Raw genomic sequence first — 24061 nt, forward strand, 5'->3', positions numbered from 1 at the left:
ACTATGTGGATAGACAAACAGAAGCGCATGCGCGCGCGCACACACACAAACACACACAAACACACACGCGCGCACACACACACACTCACTCAAAAATGCAGTTGTTTCTCCTTAAAATGTAATATTACCTGAATGTTGTTTCATTTGTTTTTTTTATATGATAATTGATAATGTTTATGTGCATGGTGATCAGGGAAGGGTGTGTCAGTCACTCTTCGTTTTTCTCCTTGATGTTTGTTGACGAGCATTTAAATGAGCCAAATGAAAAATTTCTGTTTTAATTGCTTGAAGCAGACAATGAAGTGTTTTGAAGTTAACTGAATTGAAGTATGTTCTTTCTGGGCACAAACACTTCCATCACACACACACACACACACACACACACTGAATAAAATGACAGAAAAGAAGCTCTTTTATAAGCAATTTGTGCGTACAAATTTTAAATCATAAGTTTACAAAAGCAATTAACATTTACACACACACACTAAAGCTGTTGACTAAAAAAAAAAAAAAAAAAAAAAGACAACACCTCTTACCTATGACTGCAAAAGCAAGAAAAATCATTCAAAATCTTACACAACATGACTGCCCACTGCAAAAAGTTGAAAAACATGAGAGTAAAGTGATGTGCATTTTAGATTAAAATTTGTTTCCCCCACATATGACGGCCTCTCCAGTACACCTTTCACCAATATCCATGATTTTCACCTCAAGATAAAACTGAGTTGTGGCCACAACAGGGCGTGGATGTTCACTTTCATCAGTCACACAGAGGAATGGAGGGGAAGAAATGAGGATACTGCTCACATTTCCACAATCATAATACAGCAAACAATACTGGTGACAACAGGAAAAGCAAAATGGTAACATATCTTGAGAGAATAACACAATATCAATCCATAACCCACAGCTCTGAATCTTGCACACTGTGGAAGGTAAGAGACAAATCTCCAGTCTTGTGGTCCTGAAAACAGTGTGAAGAGCTGAACAGGAACAACAGGATTCACACTTCAACTGGTCCTGAGTGTATGCAACCCAAGCATCTAGAAGTCTTGATGGCCAAATACCTCAATGATCACTGTATTAAGATATGCATATATTTACTGTACAAACATACACACATACATATATTCAAACTGATTGACAGACACTACATCAATGATCATTATATTAAGATATGCATACAGTGATTATACATTCAAACATACATACATACAGATATATTGATAGATATATTCATACACACACATACACATAAATGTGTCTGTTTCTCACTTTTACGAAGGGAAATAACACATGAAGAAATGTATGTGATTGTGTGTATATGTCAACTATGGACATAGTCATAACAAACAGCAACAAAAATGATACAAATAAATCTTTAAAAAGTAAATGAAAGGAAAATCATGAATAAAAGACATTTTCTCATTTTGATTTTATGACAACGATGCGAGCCTCTTTCAATTCTACACTGACAAAAATATGCACTGTTTTACCAATGACTTCTTTCTAAGTTGACTCAAGATATGCATCATTCTCAATAAATATTCAGCAAAAAAAAAAGGGACAAAAAAACATGAGGGCATTTGGCAAAGACTAAGCGCATTCAAGACCAAAGAATGAAAACAAAAATTACCAGAGATAAATATGCACGCATCACAGGACATGCAATGAGACAGACTCGCTCTGGAGAGAGAGAGTCACTGACTTGTGCAATGACAACAAATACTGTGGTCAATACTCTGTTTGATTCCACCCTTGTCAATATTGTGGACCAACAGATTCAGCTCGACACAAAACAGGAACGATCACATGAACACATTTAGCTTGGCACAAAACAGGAACGATCACATTAACACATTCAGCTTGACACAAAACAGGAACGATCACATTAACACATTTAGCTTGGCACAAAACAGGAACGATCACATTAACACATTCAGCTTGACACAAAACAGGAACGATCACATTTAGCTTGGCACAAAACAGGAACGATCACATTAACACATTCAGCTTGACACAAAACAGGAACGATCACATGAACACATTTAGCTCGACACAAAACAGGAACGATCACATGAACACATTTAGCTTGGCACAAAACAGGAACGATCACATTAACACATTTAGCTTGGCACAAAACAGGAACAATCACATGAACACATTTAGCTTGGCACAAAACAGGAACGATCACATGAACAATCACATGAACACATTTAGCTTGGCACAAAACAGGAACGATCACAACAGCGTGCAAACTGATCCATATTCAATACAACCACAGTTCAGTTTTTCAAGGAAACATCACTGCATTTAGACTAATCCATGTGTGTGTGTGTGTGTGTGTGTGTGTATGTATGTATATATATATACATATATATATATATATATACTGCACCACATCTGCTGAGCAGATGCCTGACCAGCAGCATAACCCACAGCCACACATGCTGTTAACAAAGAAAACAAAGAAGAAAAGCAGATTCCTGACTCCATAAACCCAGCACACTGGTCAGGCCTTCAGAGAATAACCTAGTTTAATAATAATCCAAATAATCAGAATAATAATCCTAAAAATTCATTTTGAAAAAAAAAATCAGGTTGAATACTGTATTTTGTGGGGTTTTTTTTTCCCCCCAAAACAGTTCTTATCATTTTAGCATATGATTCATACTGATCAAATGCATGTTCCCAAGGTTACCTTAAACCATGTTATACTGCAGTGAAATTAGAATCCAACTGAACAAGTCAATGAAAGTGCATTTCTATGGAAAATGCCACATAATGTACCAACCTATCTTAAACCATGTTATACTGCAGTGAAATTAGAATCTTACAAAACAAGTCAATGAAAGTGCATTTCTGTGGAAAATGCCACATAATGTACCAACCTACCTTAAACCATGTTATACTGCAGTGAAATTAGAATCTTACAAAACAAGTCAATGAAAGTGCATTTCTGTGGAAAATGCCACATAATGTACCAACCTACCTTAAACCATGTTATACTGCAGTGAAATTAGAATCTTACTAAACAAGTCAGTGAAAGTGCATTTCTGTGGAAAATGCCACAAAATGTATCAACTATGAAGTGTACAACATGAAAACTAAAATAAGAAATTGCATGTAAACTAACAGTGTGTGTTGTTTGTGTGTGTGTGTGTGTGTGTGTGTGAATACCTTTAGGGGGGGGGGGGGGGAAGAAGAAGTCTACAATGGTAAAAACATGGTCAAAATTCCCAAACAAGGTGAAAGTCCTGGGCAGTATCCACCTTGGTTCTTGGAACAATCCACACACATCAGGGGAGTGTATCCCCAACACTTCACCAGAGTTCATTTCATGCCGATCAGCATGAAAATCCAACAGGTCACCCACCATACGCTAAAGTTCTGTGAAGTTTACCACAGTATTTTGGTCCTTCAATCTGTCAAACAATTCATGATTATCATCATTCTGGCTAACTGCCCAGCTTACCACACAGGTCTACATCAGAGCTGAAAACATTTGTTGTTATCGATCCTGCAGAACCTGGGGGGGGGGGGGGGGGGGTGGGGATGAAAAGAAATTAGGGGCAAGTCCAGTCACATTTCATGCATTTAATCCCAGGACATACCACTAACGTCGATCATTCCATCAATTTTTTTTTTTTTTTTTTTTTTACCAGCTCCAACACTAAATGGCAACCACTTGAAACCACAAACATTATAAAGGAAAGACCAGCTGAACCCAGTGCCTAGTCACTGTGCCCCTACACCTCAGGACCACGGGACAATCTATCCAGAGAACAGGTAACATCAACTCCTCCACTGATACATCGCAGCAATAAACGACAACCAAATGAAACCATTTAGAACAAAAGACCAGCCATCACGAAAAAGTAATTCCCCAGAATCCAGAAAGGTTGGGCCCACAGGAACATTCCATTCTGAAGAATGATAACATCACCCCTGTAATCATGCATCAGGCACAGAAACATCACAGGTACTCTCCTTCAAGATTCAACATGTTTTGCAACTAAACTATTCAATCATAGCAAAAGCATACAGTCTGATGTTGATCCTAACATTAGTGGCAAACAATCAGAATCAAACTTAACAAGTATAAACTGATGGTGGAGATACAACAGTTAGTGAAACGGATCTTCGTGTGTCCTCAACAAAATCATGAAGTTCATCATCTGACAGACTATATAATAAACTAAACTGGAATGAATCAATGTTCTGAAATCTTTAATTGTAGAAACTGTATGACGAGATGTAATCACAAGCGATTTCACTTTCAAAAATGATCTTTTCACAACAGAAAATATTTGAACTGTTTCAGCATGCAACATTAACAGAATACACAACACAAAACAGAATATCCAATAAACCAAACATGAAAGGAAAAAGTATAAATATGATTCTGCATGTTGCCTCGTCCATAAAATACAAAGACCATCACCAACATAAAAAAGACTTGGAAATATAGCCATCTTTTTTTTTTTTTCTTTTGAACATCTATTTGACCATTGAAATCAAAACCAAGACTAGTTTCAACTTAATGCTCAGAACATCAACAAAAGTCAAAAAGAGTAGCGTTGGGAATTTCAACAAAAGTTAAAGTAGTAGTGCTGAGAACTTCAACAAAAGTCAAAAAAGCACTTCTACAAACATCAAAAGAGCAAGGTGCTGAAAATTTTCAACAACAAAAAGTCGAAACAAACCTAACACTGAGAACATGGAATCTTAACAACATTCCATAACAACATTCTCACACCAAAAAAAACACCCAAACAAACAAATTGCTCTAATGTAAAGATATCTCTTCAAAACCTCAGCAAAACCAAAAATGAGAAAAACATGAGTGGCAAAATACACAGAGTTGAGTGTTTGTAGGAACAATCAGGAAATCTGGTAGGAAGATTTTGAATCTGGTAGGAACACATGGACTCCAAACCACATCAGCAAACGTACATTTTATCTACAAGGCATACAAACACTTGGGCCTACCTGCAACACAGTGTAATTGCTACCGGCGGCTGTTCATAATCGTTTTCCACTGTCCAGTCACTTACGATCATGCTATGTAGTGGAAAATGAACAATTCTGAAGTTGGCGTAATGTCAAAACAAACTGCGATCAAGCGTAACAAAATACGGCGAAATCATAACAGTTGGGATCTCTGAATACAACTAGGACTGTCAAGGTGGGAGAACAGCCAAGAGGAGAACAGCGACGGGCTCAGTAGAGGGATCACAGCGATGGGCACTGCGAAGGGATCACAGCGATGGGCACTGTGAAGGGATCACAGCGATGGGCACTGTGAAGGGATCACAGCGATGGGCACTGCGAAGGGATCACGGCGATGGGCACTGCGAAGGGATCATGGTGATGGGCACTGTGAAGGGATCACAGCGATGGGCACTGCGAAGGGATCACAGCGATGGGCACTGTGAAGGGATCACAGCGATGGGCAGCGATGGGCACTGTGAAGGGATCACAGCGATGGGCAGCGATGGGCACTGTGAAGGGATCACAGCGATGGGCACTGTGAAGGGATCACAGCGATGGGCAGCGATGGGCACTGTGAAGGGATCACAGCGATGGGCAGCGATGGGCACTGTGAAGGGATCATGGTGATGGGCACTGTGAAGGGATCACGGCGATGGGCACTGCGAAGGGATCACAGCGATGGGCACTGCGAAGGGATCACAGCGATGGGCACTGTGAAGGGATCACAGCGATGGGCAGCGATGGGCACTGTGAAGGGATCACAGCGATGGGCAGCGATGGGCACTGTGAAGGGATCACAGCGATGGGCACTGTGAAGGGATCATGGTGATGGGCACTGTGAAGGGATCACAGCGATGGGCACTGTGAAGGGATCATGGTGATGGGCACAGTGAAGGGATCACGGTGATGGGCACTGTGAAGGGATCACAGCGATGGGCACTGTGAAGGGATCATGGTGATGGGCACTGTGAAGGGACAGCGATGGGCACTGTGAAGGGATCACGGTGATGGGCACTGTGAAGGGATCACAGTGATGGGCACAGTGAAGGGATCATGGTGATGGGCACAGTGAAGGGATCACGGTGATGGGCACAGTGAAGGGATCACGGTGATGGGCACTGTGAAGGGATCACAGCGATGGGCACTGTGAAGGGATCATGGTGATGGGCACTGTGAAGGGATCACAGCAATGGGCACTGTGAAGGGATCACAGCAATGGGCACTGTGAAGGGACCACAGTGATGGGCACTGTGAAGGGATCATGGTGATGGGCACTGTGAAGGGATCATGGTGATGGGCACTGTGAAGGGATCATGGTGATGGGCACTGTGAAGGGATCACGGCGATGGGCACCGTGAAGGGATCATGGTGAAGGGATCATGGTGATGGGCACAGTGAAGGGATCACAGTGATGGGCACAGTGAAGGGATCATGGTGATGGGCACTGTGATGGGCACTGTGAAGGGATCATGGTGATGGGCACTGTGAAGGGATCACGGTGATGGGCACCGTGAAGGGATCACAGCGATGAGCACTGTGAAGGGATCATGGTGATGGGCACTGTGAAGGGATCACGGTGATGGGCACTGTGAAGGGATCATGGTGATGGGCACTGTGAAGGGATCACGGTGATGGGCACTGTGAAGGGATCATGGCGATGGGCACTGTGAAGGGATCATGGTGATGGGCACTGTGAAGGGACCACAGTGATGGGCACTGTGAAGGGATCATGGTGATGGGCACTGTGAAGGGATCATGGTGATGGGCACTGTGAAGGGATCACGGTGATGGGCACTGTGAAGGGATCACGGTGATGGGCACTGTGAAGGGATCATGGTGATGGGCACTGTGAAGGGATCACGGTGATGGGCACTGTGAAGGGATCATGGTGATGGGCACTGTGAAGGGACCACAGTGATGGGCACTGTGAAGGGATCATGGTGATGGGCACTATGAAGGGATCACGGTGATGGGAAGGGATCACGGTGATGGGCACTGTGAAGGGATCATGGCGATGGGCACTGTGAAGGGATCATGGTGATGGGCACTGTGAAGGGATCATGGTGATGGGCACTGTGAAGGGATCACGGTGATGGGCACTGTGAAGGGATCACAGCGATGGGCACTGTGAAGGGATCACAGCAGCATCTGCCTTTTGTGGGCCAGCTGGGCGCGACACAGCATCCAGGTGGCGGTGGCGTGGCGACCCTGCAGAGTGTTGGGGAAGGTCAGGAGGTCATTGACCGTCAGCAGGCCTGACCTGACCTCCACCGGCTCCGTGTGGTAGAGGGGCGTGTCCAGGTTGGTCATCAGCACATCACGCAAACTGCACGGCATATCAACAGACATGTCACACTGAACACATCACATTGACACACACGCCACACTGACACATGTGTCACACTGACACATGCATCACACTGACATGCATGTCACAAAATCATGTCACACAGTCTACATGTCACATGGACACATATCACATGAACACACGCAACATTAACACACGTCACAAAATCTTCATGTTGCCTACTCTGCTCATTATGCTGACACAAGTCACATTGATGCACATCACACTGACACATCTTACACTGATACACAAAACATTGACACACATCACAATGACATCACGTCACACAGTCTGCAGGTCAGATCAACACAATTCATATTGACACACACCACAAAATCATGTCATGCAGTCTGCATGTCACATTGACATGCATCACATTAATACACATCACACTGACATACACACCACACTGATACACATTACATTGACACACATCACAATGTTACACTTAGCTCTGACATACATCACATTGACACATCATATAAGTACACAGGTTGCATCAACATACATGTCACACTGACACAAATCACACTGACACATTTCACAATCAGCGCATCATATGGATACACATGACACATTGACATACACACAGCACACTGACATGACACAATCAGCATATCACATTGATACACGTATTACCTTGAGACATGTCACATTGACACTTGTCATACAACGAGCATGTCAAACACCTCACATCACTACACATGTCACACTGACATATGTCACAAAATCATCAAGTCACGCAGTCTGCACAGCACATCAACACACATCACACAATCAGCATGTCATACTCGCACATGTCACACTGACCTCACACTGACAAAACATCACACTGACACGTCACACTATCAGCACGCCACACTGACATATCTCATACTGATACATCTCACACTGACTCACATCAGATTGACAAACATCGCACTGACATGCACGTCCCATCAAAACACGTTACACTGACACTCATTTTGACAAACATCACATTCACACACACACACCACATTAATAACGTCACACGATCTTCATGTCATGCAGTCTGCTTGCCACATCATCACATGTCATATTGACACACGTCACAATATCAGCATATCACAATGAAACACACGTCACACAATCTCCACGAGACACACGTGACACATTCCAATGATAGCAAAAAGAAAAAGAAAAACATAGTTCTCTTCTTCTGCATTCACGGGCTGCAAAATCCCATGTTCTTAATTTCAGTTTCAGTTTCTCAAAGGGGGCATGACTGTGTTCGGACAAATCCATATTTGCTACATCACATCTGCTAGACAGATACCAGACACCAGAATAACCCAACTTGTCAGTGCATGCATATCATATATTTGTGTACCTATCAGAGCGGATTTCAGTTAACTCTCTCCATATGAACAGCGAAAGAGACGACGTTAACAGCGTTTCACCCCAATTACCATCATCAAAATATTGCAAGCAGAAGGCTCTTATACTGAAGAGGTGAATGTTGACAAAGAATACCACAATTCTGACGACGGAAGCTAAAGGTTGGGTCATTGAGACACCCACTGGACATCCGAGGGGTCTGTGTAGAGGAGATCGAGAAGAGAGGACTGGCTGTACTGAGTGAGTTAAAGAATTTAGTCAAAGGACAATTTAGTTGCCATGGGTTCTTTTTCAGTGCACCAAATACATGCTGCACACAGGTCCTTTGTTTATCATCTCATCTGAATGTCTAGATGCTCAGTTTGATTTTGCAGTCAAACTTGGCAGAAAGGGCTAGATGAGGTTGTGAACCCAGACCCTCAAGAACACTGTGTTGGTAGATTAGTATCTTGACCATTCCGCTACCTTGTTCCTCATGTTCACCCTTGTGTACTAGTGGGCTTCCATGTGCATGACTATTTTTACCCTGTCATGCAGGCAGCCACACTCTATTTTGGGAGGCGCATATCCAGGATATGTTCTTGTTTCCATAGCTCACCGAACGCAGACACGAACTACAGGATACTTAACGTGCGCATTTGATCTTCAGCATGCGTGTACACACACAAAAGAAGTTCAGGCACTCAGCAGATCTGCACATCTTTTGGCCTGTTGACCAGGGGTAAAAACAACAAAAACCTCCACCCTTAACCAACCAGGTGTGCTGCGACTGGGATCTGAACCCAGGAACCTTAGATGCAAGTTCAAGGCATTAAACAAACCAACTAGCTGTTGCACGCTGGTCAGAACAGAAACAAACACCAAAAAGAAAACCAGCAAAAAAACCCAACTCACCTGAAGTTTTCGGGTCGAACGTCGTCGTCCTGAGTGTGTGGCTCTGACAGGTGCAGCATGATGCACTCAAACAGCTGCAGGAGCAACAGCTCCAGATGCTCCACAGACATCTGCTGACACATGCCCTCCACCTCCATCCCCTGCTCCACGCTCAGGTCCTCACGCAGCTCTCTCTCCACGCTGTCAAAGGCGTCCTGACACAGGACAGGGACAGGGTCACAGCAAAACAACAATGTTTTGAAGAATTATCTATCATCACTCTGGCAAATTTCTGAATCTCTGAATCAAAGTCCTGCTGGTCATCTCTACGTTTGATTGATCACGTTTTTTGTTGTAACGAGCATGCCTTTTATCCTGTTATAGGAATGTTTGAGAGAGTTACACCTTACTCTCAATGAGTCCAATCTTTAGTCTTCTTCCTTTTAACCTCTGCCATTATTTTATGTCTCTTTCTGTTTCAGTCATCCCATTACACCTTCCTATCACCATCCTTCACCCCTGATCCCCACACGCACACACACACATGCTACATTTTTATTACGTCTAATATTACTTAACAGTGAAACAATGTTAAACAACAACAACAACAAAAATGAAAGAAAGCATAATCTATGCAAAACCCACAACACATATAGACTTCAACTCTTCATGACTGGTTTATCATCTATACACAAACTGGTTTATTGTCAACACACTGGTTAGGTTATCATTTATAAACGGGCTGGCTTATTGACTATACACAGTTTATTGTCTGTAGAGACAGGTTTATTGTCAGGCTCTGTGAGGGAGACAGGGAGGGTTTTCTGTGTGGGAGACAGGGAGGATTTTCTGTGCGGGAGACTGGGAGGGGAGACAGGAAGGGTTTAGTGTGAGGGAGATAGGGAGGGTTTTCTGAGGGAGACAGGGAGGGTGTTCTGTGAGGGAGACAGGGAGGGTTATTTCTGTGAGGGAGACAGGGAGGGTGTTCTGTGAGGGAGACAGGGAGGGTGTTCTGTGAGGGAGACAGGGAGGGTGTTCTGTGAGGGAGACAGGGAGGGTGTTCTGAGGGAGACAGGGAGGGTGTTCTGAGGGAGACAGGGAGGGTGTTCTGTGAGGGAGACAGGGAGGGTGTTCTGAGGGAGACAGAGAGGGTGTTCTGAGGGAGACAGGGAGGGTGTTCTGAGGGAGACAGGGAGGGTGTTCTGAGGGAGACAGAGAGGGTGTTCTGAGGGAGACAGGGAGGGTGTTCTGAGGGAGACAGAGAGGGTGTTCTGAGGGAGACAGGGAGGGTGTTCTGAGGGAGACAGGGAGGGTGTTCTGTGAGGGAGACAGGGAGGGTTTAGTGTGAGAGACAGGGAGGGTTTAGTGTGAGGGAGACAGGGAGGGTTTAGTGTGAGGGAGACAGGGAGGGTGTTCTGAGGGAGACAGGGAGGGTGTTCTGTGAGGGAGACAGGGAGGGTGTTCTGAGGGAGACAGGGAGGGAGACAGGGAGGGTGTTCTGTGAGGGAGACAGGGAGGGAGACAGGGAGGGTTATTTCTGTGAGGGAGACAGGGAGGGTGTTCTGAGGGAGACAGGGAGGGAGACAGGGAGGGTGTTCTGAGGGAGACAGGGAGGGAGACAGGGAGGGTGTTCTGAGGGAGACAGGGAGGGAGACAGGGAGGGTGTTCTGAGGGAGACGGAGGGTGTTCTGAGGGAGACAGGGAGGGAGACAGGGAGGGTGTTCTGAGGGAGACAGGGAGGGTGTTCTGTGAGGGAGACAGAGAGGGTGTTCTGAGGGAGACAGGGAGGGTGTTCTGTGAGGGAGACAGAGAGGGTGTTCTGAGGGAGACAGGGAGGGTGTTCTGAGGGAGACAGGGAGGGTGTTCTGTGAGGGAGACAGGGAGGGTGTTCTGAGGGAGACAGGGAGGGTGTTCTGAGGGAGACAGGGAGGGTGTTCTGAGGGAGACAGGGAGGGTGTTCTGTGAGGGAGACAGGGAGGGTGTTCTGTGAGGGAGACAGGGAGGGTGTTCTGTGAGGGAGACAGGGAGGGTGTTCTGTGAGGGAGACAGGGAGGGTGTTCTGTGAGGGAGACAGGGAGGGTGGAGTGTTCTGAGGGAGACAGGGAGGGTGTTCTGTGAGGGAGACAGGGAGGGTGTTCTGTGAGGGAGACAGGGAGGGTGTTCTGTGAGGGAGATAGGGAGGGTGTTCTGAGGGAGACAGAGAGGGTGTTCTGTGAGGGAGACAGAGAGGGTGTTCTGAGGGAGATAGGGAGGGTGTTCTGTGAGGGAGACAGAGAGGGTGTTCTGAGGGAGATAGGGAGGGTGTTCTGTGAGGGAGACAGAGAGGGTGTTCTGAGGGAGACAGGGAGGGTGTTCTGTGAGGGAGACAGAGAGGGTGTTCTGAGGGAGACAGGGAGGGTGTTCTGTGAGGGAGACAGGGAGGGTGTTCTGTGAGGGAGACAGAGAGGGTGTTCTGTGAGGGAGACATGGAGGGTGTTCTGTGAGGGAGATAGGGAGGGTGTTCTGTGAGGAAGACAGGGAGGGTGTTCTGTGAGGGAGATAGGGAGGGTGTTCTGTGAGGGAGACAGGGAGGGTGTTCTGAGGGAGACAGGGAGGGTGTTCTGAGGGAGAAATGGAGGGTGTTCTGTGAGGGAGACAGGGAGGGTGTTCTGAGGGAGACATGGAGGGTGTTCTGTGAGGGAGACAGGGAGGGTGTTCTGAGGGAGACAGGGAGGGTGTTCTGTGAGGGAGACATGGAGGGTGTTCTGTGAGGGAGATAGGGAGGGTGTTCTGTGAGGGAGACAGGGAGGGTGTTCTGAGGGAGACAGGGAGGGTATTCTGAGGGAGACATGGAGGGTGTTCTGTGAGGGAGATAGGGAGGGTGTTCTGTGAGGGAGACAGGGAGGGTGTTCTGAGGGAGACAGGGAGGGTGTTCTGTGGGAGACAGGGAGGGTGTTCTGAGGGAGACAGAGAGGGTGTTCTGTGGGAGACAGGGAGGGTGTTCTGTGAGGGAGACAGGGAGGGTGGAGTGTTCTGAGGGAGACAGGGAGGGTGTTCTGTGAGGGAGACAGGGAGGGTGTTCTGTGAGGGAGACAGGGAGGGTGGAGTGTTCTGAGGGAGACAGGGAGGGTGTTCTGTGAGGGAGACAGGGAGGGTGTTCTGTGAGGAAGACAGGGAGGGTGTTCTGAGGGAGACAGGGAGGGTGTTCTGTGAGGGAGACAGGGAGGGTGTTCTGTGAGGGAGACAGGGAGGGTGTTCTGTGAGGGAGACAGGGAGGGTGTTCTGTGAGGGAGACAGGGAGGGTGTTCTGTGAGGGAGACAGGGAGGGTGTTCTGAGGGAGATAGGGAGGGTGTTCTGTGAGGAAGACAGGGAGGGTGTTCTGAGGGAGACAGAGAGGGTGTTCTGTGAGGGAGGCAGGGAGGGTGTTCTGTGAGGGAGATAGGGAGGGTGTTCTGAGGGAGACAGGGAGGGTGTTCTGTGAGGGAGATAGGGAGGGTGTTCTGTGAGGGAGACAGAGAGGGTGTTCTGTGAGGGAGACAGGGAGGGTTATTTCTGTGAGGGAGACAGGGAGGGTGTTCTGTGAGGGAGACAGGGAGGGTGTTCTGTGAGGGAGATAGGGAGGGTGTTCTGAGGGAGACAGGGAGGGTGTTCTGTGAGGGAGATAGGGAGGGTGTTCTGTGAGGGAGACAGGGAGGGTGTTCTGAGGGAGATAGGGAGGGTTATTTCTGTGAGGGAGACAGGGAGGGTGTTCTGTGAGGGAGACAGGGAGGGTGTTCTGTGAGGGAGGCAGGGAGGGTGTTCTGTGAGGGAGATAGGGAGGGTGTTCTGAGGGAGACATGGAGGGTGTTCTGTGAGTGAGGCAGGGAGGGTGTTCTGTGAGGGAGGCAGGGAGGGTGTTCTGTGAGGGAGACAGGGAGGGTGTTCTGTGAGGGAGACAGAGAGGGTGTTCTGAGGGAGACAGGGAGGGTGTTCTGAGGGAGACAGGGAGGGTGTTCTGTGAGGGAGACAGGGAGGGTGTTCTGTGAGGGAGACAGGGAGGGTGGAGTGTTCTGAGGGAGACAGGAAGGGTGTTCTGTGAGGGAGACAGGGAGGGTGTTCTGAGGGAGACAGGGAGGGTGTTCTGTGAGGGAGACAGGGAGGGTGTTCTGTGAGGGAGACAGAGAGGGTGTTCTGAGGGAGACAGGGAGGGTGTTCTGTGAGGGAGACAGGGAGGGTGTTCTGTGAGGGAGACAGAGAGGGTGTTCTGAGGGAGACAGGGAGGGTGTTCTGAGGGAGACAGAGAGGGTGTTCTGAGGGAGACAGGGAGGGTGTTCTGTGAGGGAGACAGAGAGGGTGTTCTGTGAGGGAGGCAGGGAGGGTGTTCTGTGAGGGAGACAGAGAGGGTGTTCTGAGGGAGACAGGGAGGGTGTTCTGAGGGAGGCAGGGAGGGTGTTCTGAGGGAGACAGGGAGGGTGTTCTGAGGGAGACAGGGAGGGTGTTCTGAGGGAGGCAGGGAGGGTGTTCTGTGAGGGAGACAGGGAGGGTGTTCTGAGGGAGACATGGAGGGTGTTCTGTGAGGGAGACAGGGAGGGTGTTCTGAGGGAGACATGGACCTGGTGATGGGCGGCCAGGATGACAGCTCTCTGGTGACACAGCACCAGCCACAGGGACTGCACGTGGGTCAGCTGACACAGCTGCTTGGCCTGCAACACACACACACACACATACACACACACACACACACATATACATATAGATAGATGCAGCTACACATGCATACATATCACATACATATACATACATACATACACATACATATATAGATATAGATATAGATAGATATAGATAGATATATATATATATATATATATATATATATATATATATATATATATATATATATATATATATACACACATACAGAGAGATAGATTAGATAATATACACATGCATACATATCACAAACATATATATATATATATATATATATATATATATATATACAGACACACACACGTACACGTACACACTCACAGACACATACACCACCCGCCATGCAGACTGCACATGGGTCAGTTGATTCAGCTGTTGGGCCTACAACACACAAACACACTCTGCACACACAAATGTGGGTGTGTTTATGTGTGTGTGTGTCTCTCACTTTCTCTGTCTTTATGTATAAATACCACACACACACACACACACACACACACACACACACACAGATGTACTCCAACATATACAAATATATGTACACACACACACTCAAATACACACACTCTCTCTCACACACACACAAAGAAAGACACACACACACACACACACACACACACACACAGAGCACCAACCATAGAGACTGCATGCATGTCAGTTGACACAGCTGTTGAGCATGTAACATAAGAAGGAGGGAGTGAGAGAGAGATCACCTCTCACTGAACACAGCAGAAGCCAAACTGACCTTGCGGCTGAAGATGGTGCGCGTCATCTTGAGGGCCTTGGTCATGAAGTCATGGAGGTAGGTGGCCGGAGCGCCCCCTAGGGCCTTGAGGAAGGACAGCGCCGTGTTGAGGTTGTCGATGGACTGGCAGATGTCGGGCAGGTCACGCAGGTCCTCCACGATCTGTCGGCGCTCGGCAGGACTCAGACACTCCTGAAACAATGCACATATGGCAAGATGGGCTGTGATCGCTGAGTGGTTAGAACACTGCACTGCTAACAGGAGCAAGGTGGCAGAATGGTTAAGACGCTCAGCTGCCAATACAGAGAATACGTGAGGGTGTGGGTTCGAATCCCGCTCTCGCCCTTTCTCCCAAGTTTGACTGGAAAATCAACACGCATTTGGCGCACCGAAAAAGAAACCATGGCAATGAGAGTGTTGTCCTATGGCAAAATTATGTAAAAAGAAATCTACTATGATGGGTAAACAAATATATAAGTATACGCTCAAGGCCTGACAAACATGTTGGGCTATCCTGCTGGTCAGGCATCTGCCTAGCAGATGTGGTGTAGCGTATATGGATTTGTCTGAACACAGTGATGCCTCCTTGAGAAACTGAAACTTCTAACCCTCAGGTCCTGGGTTCACTGATGCCAAACCCTGTCAAGTGTTTGTAGGAACAATACGGAAATTTGGAAGTCCTGAACATATTGAATTTGGTGAGGAACACTCAGACTCCGACACATCGGCAAATGTACATTTTATCTACAAGGCATACAAACATTTGGGCATACCTGCAACATGGTGTAACTGCTATGATTAAGCTGACTGGTCCACTCAATGCTGTTTCAATGTAAACACGCACACGATTAGCTGAGCATCATCATGTGAGACCAAGGTGAGACCCTGGCCTCATAATCAATAGGTCTGGAGCATCTGGGATTAATAATGCTACAACAGGAAAGCATGTGACCATGCAATGTAGTTGAAAATGAACTTGTCGAAACAATTTTGATGTTGGCGTAACGTTGAAAAACTACGATCGAGCGTAACAAAATACAGTGAAATCATAACAAAGGGCATCTCTGTGGGTCTGAATCCTAGCTGTGCTCAGTATGTTGAGGGTGGAGATATTTACCATTATTCCTCCCTGGTCAACGTATGTGCAGAACTTCAAGTGCCCCAACCCTTTTGTGTTTAAATGCATGCAGAATATCAAATATGCACAATAAGGATCCGATAATCCATGTGGTGGCAGTCCCCACACTGGGGGGAACGCACACACACACACACAAAATGAAATAAAATATAAAACGACAAAAAAGATATGAAAATACACACAATAAGGACACAAGCTACACTGTTTAAAACTGCATTGTGAATGTGTAGTCAAATAATGTGTAGTGATGGCCTAGAGCTAACGTGTCCGTCAAGGAAGCAAGAGAATCTGAGTGTGCTGGTTCGAATCATGGCTCAGTCGCCAATATTTTCTCCCCCTCCACTAGACCTTGAGTGGTGGTCTGGACACTAATCATTTGGATGAGATGATAAACCGAGGTCCCGTGTGCAGCATACACGTAATGCACGTAAAGAACCCACTGCAACAAAATGGTTGTTCCTGAAAAAACTCTGTAGAAAAATCCACTTCTGTAGGAAAAACAAAACAAAAAAATGCACACAGGAAAAAAAAAGAAAAAAAAAGGGTGGCACTCGCAGTGTAGCGACACGCTCTCCCTGGGGAGAGCAGCCCGAAATTCACAAAGAGAAATCTGTTGTGACAAAAAAGAGAAATACAAAATAAAATACAAAGTAATGGTGAAGAGGGAGAGCTGTCAAACTGATGAATTTTTTCTCTGACAGACATACATACCTGTGGTATTTTCTGTATGAACCTGTGGTATTTTTTCTCTGACAGTTTCTCTGACAGACATACGTACCTGTGGTATTTTTTCTCTGACAGACATACATACTTGTGGTATTTTCTGTATGAACCTGTGGTATTTTTTCTCTGACAGTTTCTCTGACAGACATATGTACCTGTGGTATTTTTTCTCTGACAGACATACATACCTGTGGTATATTCTGTATGAACCTGTGGTATTTTTTCTGACAGACATACATACCTGTGGTATTTTTTCTCTGAATGACATACATACCTGTGGTACTTTTTCTCTGTGTTTTTTTTTCTCTGAATGACATACATACCTGAGGTATTTTTTCTCTGTCAGACATACATACCTGTGGTACTTTTTCTCTGAATGACATACATACCTGTGGTACTTTTTTCTCTGTGGTATTTTTTCTCTGAATGACATACATACCTGAGGTATTTTTTCTCTGTCAGACATACATACCTGTGGTATTTTTTCTCTGAATGACATACATACCTGTGGTATTTTTTTCTCTGAATGACATACATACATGAGGTATTTTCTCTCTGAATGACAAACATACCTGAGGTATTTTTTGAATGACAAACATACCTGTGGTATTTTTTCTCTGACAGCCTTGAACAGTCGGGAGCTAGTGGTGTCAGCACGGTACACCATGGTTTCCACCTGAACACACAGGTAGACACACACACACACATTAATGGACATGTTAACGCACCTGGTCAGCTCTGCCTGTAGAGCACTACGCTGTTTCTGCTTCAGTTTCAGGGATGTGTCAAAGTATGAGGATTGATCCATACATGAAACACCACATCCGCAAGCTTAAAAAAAAGCAGAAAAAAAAAAGCTACAAACTTTTTTGATGGAGCAAATGGCTGATCTTCCTACAAACCACACAAACGCTGCCTTCAAGGCAAGATAAAAATGGCCATGCATTTTAAAGCCCACTTGTAGAAGTTGCAGCCGACAAACACTGAAGGAGACAATGAAGAAGACAAGATTTGAATTGCATTTTACTGAATGAAATTATTTTCTGAGAGTAATAGAGGAAGCAAGATAACGTGTGGGTTTTTTTCTTACAGCTCTTGACTGGGAAACAATCAAAGAAAGAAAGAAAGAAAGAATGAAGAAGAGGAAGAAAAGGAGGAAAAAGAAGAAGAATGAAACAATAAAGAAGAAGAACAGAGAACATGAAAAAGAAACAAAACAAAATGAAACAATTTTTATTGAAGAAGAAACAACAGAATAAGAAGCAGTAGAAGCAGCAGCAGCAGAAAATGAATAAGTAGAAGGAGAAGACAAAGAAGAAGATGATGCTGAAGAAGAAGAAGAAGAAGAAGAAGAAGAAGAAGAAGAAGAAGAAGAAGAAGAAGAAGAAGATAAAGAAGAAGATGCAAAATAAGAACAAGAAGAAGATGAAGAAGTAGAAGAAGGAGAAGACAAAGAAGAAAACAGAATAAGAAGAAGAAAAAGAAGAAGAAGATGCAGAAAAAGATGCAGAAGAAGAACAAGAAGAAGATGAAGATGAAGAAGTAGAAGAAGAAGCAGCAGCAGCAGAAGAAGAAGAAAACGATGAAGAAGATGATGACAAAGAACAACAACAAGACAAAGAAGAAGACTAAAGACAAAGCGGAAGAAAAAGAGGAAAACACAAAGAAGTAGACAGAGGACGATGAAGAAGAAGACAACGAAGAAGAAGACGATGAAGAAGACAATGAAGAAGAAGACAACGAAGAAGGCGATGAAGAAGAAGACAACGAAGAAGAAGACGATGAAGAAGACAATGAAGAAGAAGACAACGAAGAAGACAACGAAGAAGAAGACGACGAAGAAGAAGACAACGAAGAAGAAGACGATGAAGAAGAAGACAACGAAGAAGGCGATGAAGAAGAAGACAACGAAGAAGAAGACGACGAAGAAGAAGACAACGAAGAAGAAGACGACAAAGAAGAAGACTCACAGGGAACTGTCCCACGGGGGACCTCTCCACCCTGGCCTTGCACTGCAGCAGGGTGTCCTGGAGCTGTTGCTGGAAGGCCTCAAAGTCGTACTCCAGCCGTGCCACCCTCCCCACCATCAGGCTGTAGTTGGAGTGCGACAGCACCATGGGAAGCAAGTCACGCTCCACCGAGCAGCCCACCAGGTGTCGCTCCGTCACCGCTCGCACAGGAACCTCGGGGAGTCTGTGGATGTTTGACATGCACGAGTTCAGGCTCAATTTCAAGGAGGTGTCAAAGCGTATGATGATGATGATGATGTTGATGAGGATGATGATGATGCGGATTCTGGACGTTTGACATGCACCAGTTAAGGTTCAGTTTCAAGGAGAGGTGTAAAAGCGTGATGATGATGATGATATGAATACTTATATAGCACCTATCCTCATTCGGAGACCAAGCTCTAAGTGCTTTACAAACAGAAAGAGGGTAGGCCTACTGACTAAACAGCAAAATGTTTACATGGCATGGCCGTTCTGTCTGTGGGATTCGATGATAATGATATGGATACTTATACAGCGCCTATCCTCGGTCAGAGACTAAGATCTACGTGCTTTACAAACACGGAGTCACAAATATATATATATGCATGCACTCAAGGCCTAACTAAGCGTGTTGGGTTATGCTGCTGGTCAGGCATCTGCCTGTCAAGATGTGGTGTAGCATATATTGATTTGTCTGAATGCAGTGACATCTCCTTGAGAGAAACTGAAACAGTGAAATATATGGATTTGTCCAAATGCTGTGACATCTCCTCAAAAGAAACTGAAACAGTGAAATATATGGATTTGTCCAACGCAGTGACGTCTCCTTGAGAGAAACTGAAACAGTGAAATATATGGATTTGTCCGAATGCTGTGACATCTCCTCAAAAGAAACTGAAACAGTGAAATATATCGATTTGTCAGAACGCAGTGACTTCTTTTTTCAGAGTCTGCCCAAAAAAGTAGTGCGAATTCTTTAATTGGGAATATCATGGAGCTGAGTTGATGCAGCTCAATTTCTGTGGTATCTTTGGACTCCAGAGGTCACAACCTATGCAAAAAGATGTGCTACAAACATTATCCTGACATGTCCATTTCATGCAGCTCAATTTCTGTGGTATCTTTGGACTCCAGACGTCACAACCTATGCAAAAAGATGTGCTACGAACATTATCCTGACATGTCCATTTCATGCAGCTCAATTTCTGTGGTATCTTTGACTCCAGAGGTCACAACCTATGCAAAAAGATGTGCTACAAACATTATCCTGACATGTCCATTTCATGCAGCTCAATTTCTGTGGTATCTTTGACTCCAGAGGTCACAACCTATGCAAAAAGATGTGCTACAAACATTATCCTGACATGTCCATTTCATGCAGCTCAATTTTTGTGGTATCTTTGGACTCCAGAGGTCACAACCTATGCAAAAAGATGTGCTACGAACATTATCCTGACATGTCCATTTCATGCAGCTCAATTTTTGTGGTATCTTTTGACTCCAGAGGTCACAACCTATGCAAAAAGATGTGCTACAAACATTATCCTGACATGTCCATTTCATGCAGCTCAATTTTTGTGGTATCTTTGGACTCCAGACGTCACAACCTATGCAAAAAGATGTGCTACAAACATTATCCTGACATGTCCATTTCATGCAGCTCAATTTTTGTGGTATCTTTTGACTCCAGACGTCACAACCTATGCAAAAAGATGTGCTACAAACATTATCCTGACATGTCCATTTCATGCAGCTCAATTTCTGTGGTATCTTTGGACTCCAGAGGTCACAACCTATGCAAAAAGATGTGCTACAAACATTATCCTGACATGTCCATTTCATGCAGCTCAATTTCTGTGGTATCTTTTGACTCCAGAGGTCACAACCTATGCAAAAAGATGTGCTACAAACATTATCCTGACATGTCCATTTCATGCAGCTCAATTTCTGTGGTATCTTTGGACTCCAGAGGTCACAACCTATGCAAAAAGATGTGCTACAAACATTATCCTGACATGTCCATTTCATGCAGCTCAATTTCTGTGGTATCTTTGGACTCCAGAGGTCACAACCTATGCAAAAAGATGTGCTACAAACATTATCCTGACATGTCCATTTCATGCAGCTCAATTTCTGTGGTATCTTTGGACTCCAGACGTCACAACCTATGCAAAAAGATGTGCTACAAACATTATCCTGACATGTCCATTTCATGCAGCTCAATTTTTGTGGTATCTTTGGACTCCAGAGGTCACAACCTATGCAAAAAGATGTGCTACAAACATTATCCTGACATGTCCATTTCATGCAGCTCAATTTTTGTGGTATCTTTGGACTCCAGAGGTCACAACCTATGCAAAAAGATGTGCTACAAACATTATCCTGACATGTCCATTTTTCACCCATTTTTCAGGGCGTGACCTGAAAAAACAGTGCAAAATTTCAAATCCAGCTATCTTGGAATGATTTCATGCAGGTCAGTTTATGTAGTATTTCTGGACTCAGGAGGTCAAAAACTATACAGAAAGATGTGCTACACACATTATCCCAACACATCCATTTTTCACCCATTTTTCAGGGCGTGACCTGAAAAAATAGAGCAAAATTAAAAAAAAACAATGTCACTGACTTCTGCCGGAGGATGGCAGAGTAGCTGTCCAGGAAGTCGTTGTGTTGGCCCAGAATGAACTGCAGGAAGACGTAGGAGCACAGCCCTGTGCCCTGCATTGACGGCAGTAACACCGCCAGGGGGCTCTCCTCCGAGATGGTAGCGTTGTGGAACTCCTCAGGGAGCGACACCATCACACCCTCAATCGGGGCCACGCACTCTGCACAAACACACCCATTATTTGTCAAAAAATCATCTGTTAGAGAGGCTTCGTCCTATGCTGGTAGTGTTTTTGTACTCCTCAGACAGAAAAACCACACCCTCAATCAGGGCCAAACACTGCACAAACACATCCGTTATTTATCGTAACATCATCTGTCAATGAGGGAGGGACAGCCTTCATGACTCAAGAGTGATTCCTTTTGATCTAAAATACAAAAACAAAATCTAAAGTAGATGGAGAGCGTAAAGGGTGTTACCAGTACTCACTGAGTAAGTCTTTTTGTTGTTTTTTTACTCATGAAAATCATCCACATTAGTGTATAGAAATTTGAAGAAAAAAGTGTTAAAAAAACTAAATGTGTAATATACATATAATTACCCATAAGAATTATACACAAATGTTGAACTGTTTTAAAATAAATTTTCCATATCTTTTTTTTCTTCTCCCAATTCCTGTACCATACTTATGTCATATGTACTTACAAATGCACTTAGAGCTGCAAGGTAAGCTCTATATCAATACATATACGATTAGTATTATGTATGACTAAGAGAAAAACACCATGAAAAGACTTACGGTAGCCGATGAGATGTTCCTTGACAATTTCCCAGGCTTTGGAAAAATTGCTCAGCAGCTGTTCCAATCCTGTATGCTCTGTGCCATGAAAACATCATTTTTTTAACATCCACATGATAATTTTGCATTTTAACAGATCAAAATCAATACATATTTGGTATCTGACTACTGTAATCTTTAAAGACCAAAGTGAAAACCTACACAGCAAATTTTACTGGATTTAATTAAGGTAATTTTCAAAAGATTAAAATGAAAATGTGTAAGACCATGTCAACGCATTTCACTGAGGTAATTTCAAAGCCCAAAATGAATAAGTTCATAGCGGTGTTACTGTGTTTCATAAAGAACACTTGAAAGACCAAAGTGAAAACGTATTAAGAATTTTTTTGCATTGTGCCAAGGTGATTCTAAAAGGTAGCAATGAAAATGTAAATACAACAATTTTGCTGTATTTCACCTGGGTAATTTTGAATGTCAAAATTGTTAACGTATATCACTAAAATAATACCAAAGGTCAACATGAACAAGCTTAATCATTGAAAAAAAAAACTACTGTATATGTGTCGACACACACTGTCCATCTGCCTTCATCTTCACCTCTTTTTTTTTTTTTTTTGCTTCATTTTTTTTTTTTTTTAAATAAAATACACAAATATCATCAAGAATACATCCAGAATGCAAGACAACATTAGGAATGCTTACGTAACATCATGAATACACAGATAACATCAATCTGAGTAAAATAAATTACATAATCATTTACTAAGGTGTACTGTTAAGCAGAATTATAGTCTTAAGTCAAAATTTGTGTGTGTGTGTGTGTGTGTGTGTGTGTGTGTGTGTGTGTGTGTGTGTTTTAAATTGGTTGTGTATGACAAGAACAAATCAGGGTACATTTATTATCACACAAATGAAACATGTCGCAAAATATTGCAATGCGAGGAGATGGAAAACCCCATTCTGTGTTCCCTCCCTAATCATCAACTGATTAGTCAATTAATCAAGGGCATAATATATGACTGCCATGCTAAATAGCATATTTCCTTAGAGATGACGACAAATACTTTTCTTGCCTGAACCTTATTTTCAAAGAATTACCCTTTGCCAAGCCTATTTTATGTTCAGAAACAACTATTTACTATGGTATGTTTTGGTCACAGAGGGTAATAACTGTTTTGTTTATATATATATATATATATATATATATATTTTTTTTTTTTTTTTTTTTTTTAATAAAGAATTCTAGCATGCAAACTGCTTCAAGAAAGTATAATGATACAACCTATACTTTCCAGAAAGGAAAATGGACACACATTTCCATTACAATTTCACATGAATTTAATGAATCTGCAACAGGAACATTCTTCCTACAATGATGCGGACAGAAATTTTCCTCCTGTGGCACTTTTTTTTTTCTTTTTTTTTTTTAACTCCGGAAGGGGATGGGTGTTTCTGTCCTGCAGCACTCAAGGGAGTTAACAATGCTTCCTTCACCTTTCTTGTTCAGCACCTCCTCCACAGAGAGAGTGGCCGCCTCTGCCCGGTCCAGACGTCGGTGGAGCTGCATCATCAGCCGTCGCTGGCCTCGCAGGATGGCTGGCACGTAGTGCAGGGCCTCCACTATGTGGCGCTGTCCACAGAGCATAAATAGTGTAGGTTTGTGTGCGTATGTACAGATACAACAGTAATTAGTGTCTGATAATAATAATTAAAAAAAATTACAAAATTTTAAAAGTCGTGGCAGTTCATTGTGGTCCAAAGATGACACAGTTTGTGTTGTCAGTGATGAAAGTGAAAGTTGCTCCACAGTT

At 44.2% G+C, this 24061-nt stretch overlaps 1 protein-coding gene across 1 annotated transcript in view; it reads right to left on the minus strand.

Moving 5' to 3' along the window:
• Positions 1–396: 396 nt before the first annotated feature.
• Positions 397–24061, minus strand: part of LOC143297897 (E3 ubiquitin-protein ligase rnf213-alpha-like) — a 226109-nt gene continuing 202444 nt past the window's right edge. The window contains 9 exon segments of the mRNA XM_076610432.1: positions 397–7321; positions 9596–9789; positions 14147–14236; positions 14992–15183; positions 17454–17528; positions 18823–19045; positions 21473–21671; positions 22251–22328; positions 23745–23880. Coding sequence (XP_076466547.1) covers positions 7132–7321; positions 9596–9789; positions 14147–14236; positions 14992–15183; positions 17454–17528; positions 18823–19045; positions 21473–21671; positions 22251–22328; positions 23745–23880 — 1377 coding nt within the window. The 3' untranslated portion in view covers positions 397–7131.

Source organism: Babylonia areolata, chromosome 23 (genome assembly GCF_041734735.1).
Source record: "Babylonia areolata isolate BAREFJ2019XMU chromosome 23, ASM4173473v1, whole genome shotgun sequence".
NCBI classification, from domain to species: Eukaryota; Metazoa; Mollusca; class Gastropoda; order Neogastropoda; family Buccinidae; genus Babylonia; species Babylonia areolata.